The sequence below is a fragment of the Penaeus monodon genome, unplaced genomic scaffold, assembly GCF_015228065.2.
Source record: "Penaeus monodon isolate SGIC_2016 unplaced genomic scaffold, NSTDA_Pmon_1 PmonScaffold_10373, whole genome shotgun sequence".
Taxonomy (NCBI): Eukaryota; Metazoa; Arthropoda; class Malacostraca; order Decapoda; family Penaeidae; genus Penaeus; species Penaeus monodon.
In genome coordinates, this window is record NW_023639019.1 from 1 (window position 1) to 3,419 (window position 3,419).

At 35.7% G+C, this 3,419-nt stretch overlaps 1 protein-coding gene across 1 annotated transcript; it reads left to right on the forward strand.

The window, feature by feature from the left end:
• Positions 1 to 156: 156 nt before the first annotated feature.
• LOC119568648 (exportin-T-like) lies at positions 157 to 2,234 on the forward strand (the record flags this gene model as incomplete). Its single annotated transcript, XM_037917167.1, has 4 exons — positions 157 to 339; positions 456 to 664; positions 1,467 to 1,613; positions 1,791 to 2,234. Coding segments are annotated over 4 exons (587 nt in total), but the record flags the coding sequence as incomplete, so codon positions are not given.
• Between the last annotated feature and the right edge of the window lie 1,185 nt (positions 2,235 to 3,419).

Sequence of the window (3,419 nt, forward strand, 5' to 3'; positions counted from 1 at the left end):
TGGGGGGGGTTTTTGGGTTTTGACCCTTGAGCTATTATCAGCTGTCTATGTAAGTAATGATACACAATACATACAGTTTTACTTCTTATAAGAAAGAAATTCTTGAAACTGGTTATGTGGCTAATGTATATAATTTCATAATACATTTATCTTCAGGTTGGAGTAGAGCGAGAGATGGTTGGTTCTGGTGTTCGGCAGTTGATGCACAGATAGTGGTGTGTCTGGATGGAAGGAGCTTGATGCACTGCTTCCTCCTGCATCTCAGGCTCTTCTTCATACACCTTCACCACAATTTAACAGAGTACCTGCACTATCAACCAGACCATCACCAAGTTCCAGGTACTGAAGGGGTCTCATTATCTCATGGTCTTTTTTAGTTTATTATTGTTTGTATGTTATCATATTTTGTGATTTATGGAAAAAAATTATTTTTTTCTTCTTTTCCCCCTTTGCAGAAGGAGATCAGTCCATTTCTGCAGAGCATCTTTGTCCCACTTGTGTCTGCAATCTTCTCAGCCCTCTCAGAACCATTGAAGAGAATGATGAGGAAGAGAGGAGAACGCGGAGACTACTCCAACGGAATTACTACCTCTTCCTGACAACGATTGTGTCTAATAACCTTCTAGATGTTATGGCTTCCTTAGATTCTAACATCTTCAATCAGGTGTGTGCATGTAGATAGTTTTTGTGATTAGCACATTTAAGTTTGTTACATGTATTACTATAAGGAATTCTTAAAGTTTGATTTTCTTATTTTCATTACATACATACATTAAAATAGTTACAGAATGCTGAACAATAAGTATAACAAGTAGCGGGTATAGAAATTTATCAGAGTAGAAAAGACTAGAGAAAAAACAAATGTGTTATTTTAGAATGTTTATTATACAGTATATAAGTAGGTGAAAAGAATTAGTGTACATATTTATCATAATTTGAGTAGGGACTGGCAAGGAAGCCAACCTGCTGGATCCCTAGAGCTTTTAAGAAATAGAATGTTAACCCATTGGATCGGGGTGCATTAGGCTTACTTGATTGGCCACTTTGATCGATGCGAGGCTTATAGACCAGGCGCATGTGAACATTCATATGCAGTGACACAACTCTATACCTCCCCTTGTTTAGTTATTTCCTCTTCTTCCACTCATATATCAATGGAAGTAATACAAATGCCACTTTCTAAATGCCAGATGAGTAATCACTCTCCAAGAGGTATGGTGTACTCATGCTGAGAGTTCCTTTCACCCCAGCCTTCATCCAAAATGCTCATGACAGCACAGTGGTCACCCTGGCCCATAAGCAAATTTTCCATGACAGTATTTTCACGCACCTGCCTCTCAAGCCAAATTTTTTCACACCTTAATGGTCACATCATCCAGATTATAGGGGTAAATGTTAATAACAGGTCTGGTGTCCATACTTAACCATGTATTAATGGGCCTATTACTCTTTCAATTTCAATATAGGTTCTGATGTCAGTAGTGCAAGGAGCTGTAGAATTTCCAGATCCTGTGGCACAGAAGAATTGTTTTGTAATACTGCGACGACTCACTGAGGCATGGGGGGACAAGGATACAGGTCCACCAGGTTTCTTGGAATTCCTTTACACACAGGTGAGATTATTAAGAGCACATATATGTAAATGCTTGAAATATCAGCCAATATATATTAAAATTTATTCATAAATTTTTTTATTCAGAAAATATCTGATTTTGAATCCTTTAATTCTTAATAAATCTTAGGATTGTGTAGTTTCATAACTGACATGATGGTTGTTTGCTTCTTGCCAGGTTGTTCCAGCATGTTTCCTTGCTCCACTCAAAACTACTTTGATCTGAATGAGCTCAGACCATTCTTGCTCTTCATGAATCAGTCATGTGTCTGCAATCCATCTACAAGAAACGTGGAGAGGAACTGATTTCCTACTTGCGCTCTGAATACTTGCCAAAGATGGGCTCCGCCAGACTTAATTAGTGAATACTGTCAAGCCCTTACATCTGATGCCAAGTTCTTCAGAAATTATAGTAAAACTGTTCTTTCAGAGAGCTAAATCGTGAGATGGGGAAGAATTTTTGTAAGGGGATTTAGGCGTCTTGCATAATATATTTTTCTCTCTTTATTTTTTATTATAATTTTTTTTTTTCTACTTATTTTCCCTTTTTCTCTTTTTTTATGTCAGAATTGTACTGTAAGTCCTACATCTAAGTAATTAAATGGGGAAAAGATAGTGTTGAAACTAATTCCAGTCATATCTGCTGAAAATCAGTAGTGGATGACGGCTCTGATATCCTGAGTGACTTGCACACCTTGGTCTATTATGCTTGCTGCCGGGAATATTCCAGTGACACGTATGCTTAGTGAGGGTGTTCCATGTTTTAGACACTGCTGGCTCTGCTTCTCCATTCACCATGAAGTCGTAAATGTGATATCCCAAGCACTTGTTCAGTTTGGACATTGTTAATTTTTGTTGTTTAGATGTATTGCTTTTTTCATATTTTATATATGAAATGAGGTCAGAGTCCATGTTGATTGTATTTATCAGTTGTTTGTTGTAATCTTAAATTTTTATATTGTTTGGGGTTTAACTGAAATAAGGATAATTCTAAAAGAAACAAATCTCATATTTTAATTGACTGTTGCCTTTTGAAAAATTAGAAATTTTTATCATTATAATTTAAATTGGGATTTGTTAGTGAAAAGCAGCATGATTGAAGTAATGTTCTGCAAAATGCTTTCAAGCAGCTGGGTGAGATTTTGGTCTCAAGTTGCTTGTCTTACTGCAACAAACAAGACCAACGTTCAGTCACGTGGGTGTGTTTTAACTGTGATAGGCAGATATGATTAGACCGCTCAAACTCCTGTAAGAATGACTCGCTAAAAACTCAGATATTTATATTGAAATTATAAGTTTATAATATAAAATAAAACGTATGTCTTAGATGCCATATTCCTTGAGTTCTCCGTTTCCGGGCATTTCTTATTTTTTCTGGTTTTCTGTACATTGAGACAAGTGATGCTGGTGCACTTTGTTATTTGCAGAATCCTGCATGTATGCTGTATATTAGTAAAAAGAAAAAAAAATTTACCTGTTTTATCAGTTTCTCAGATCATGCTTATTTGGATCACATATCATTTCTTCATATTCATTGATATATTGTAGTTCATTCCATATTTTGTATAAAACATTTCCAAGAGTATTTTAAAAACTGTTGCACTGAGAGAAACAAAATTAATTCTGTCCTTTTTATCGTTTACCAGTCGTCTCATTGAAAAAAATAATAATTAGCAACTTATCTTTACCTTATAGTTGCCCACTAATACATTATTTAATGGGATGTCAGCACTTCTACATTTAATTTGGTTTATGCTGTAGCAGGCTCTTGCAGTCATTTGACTTTATTGGTGTTTTGTGAGTGCCT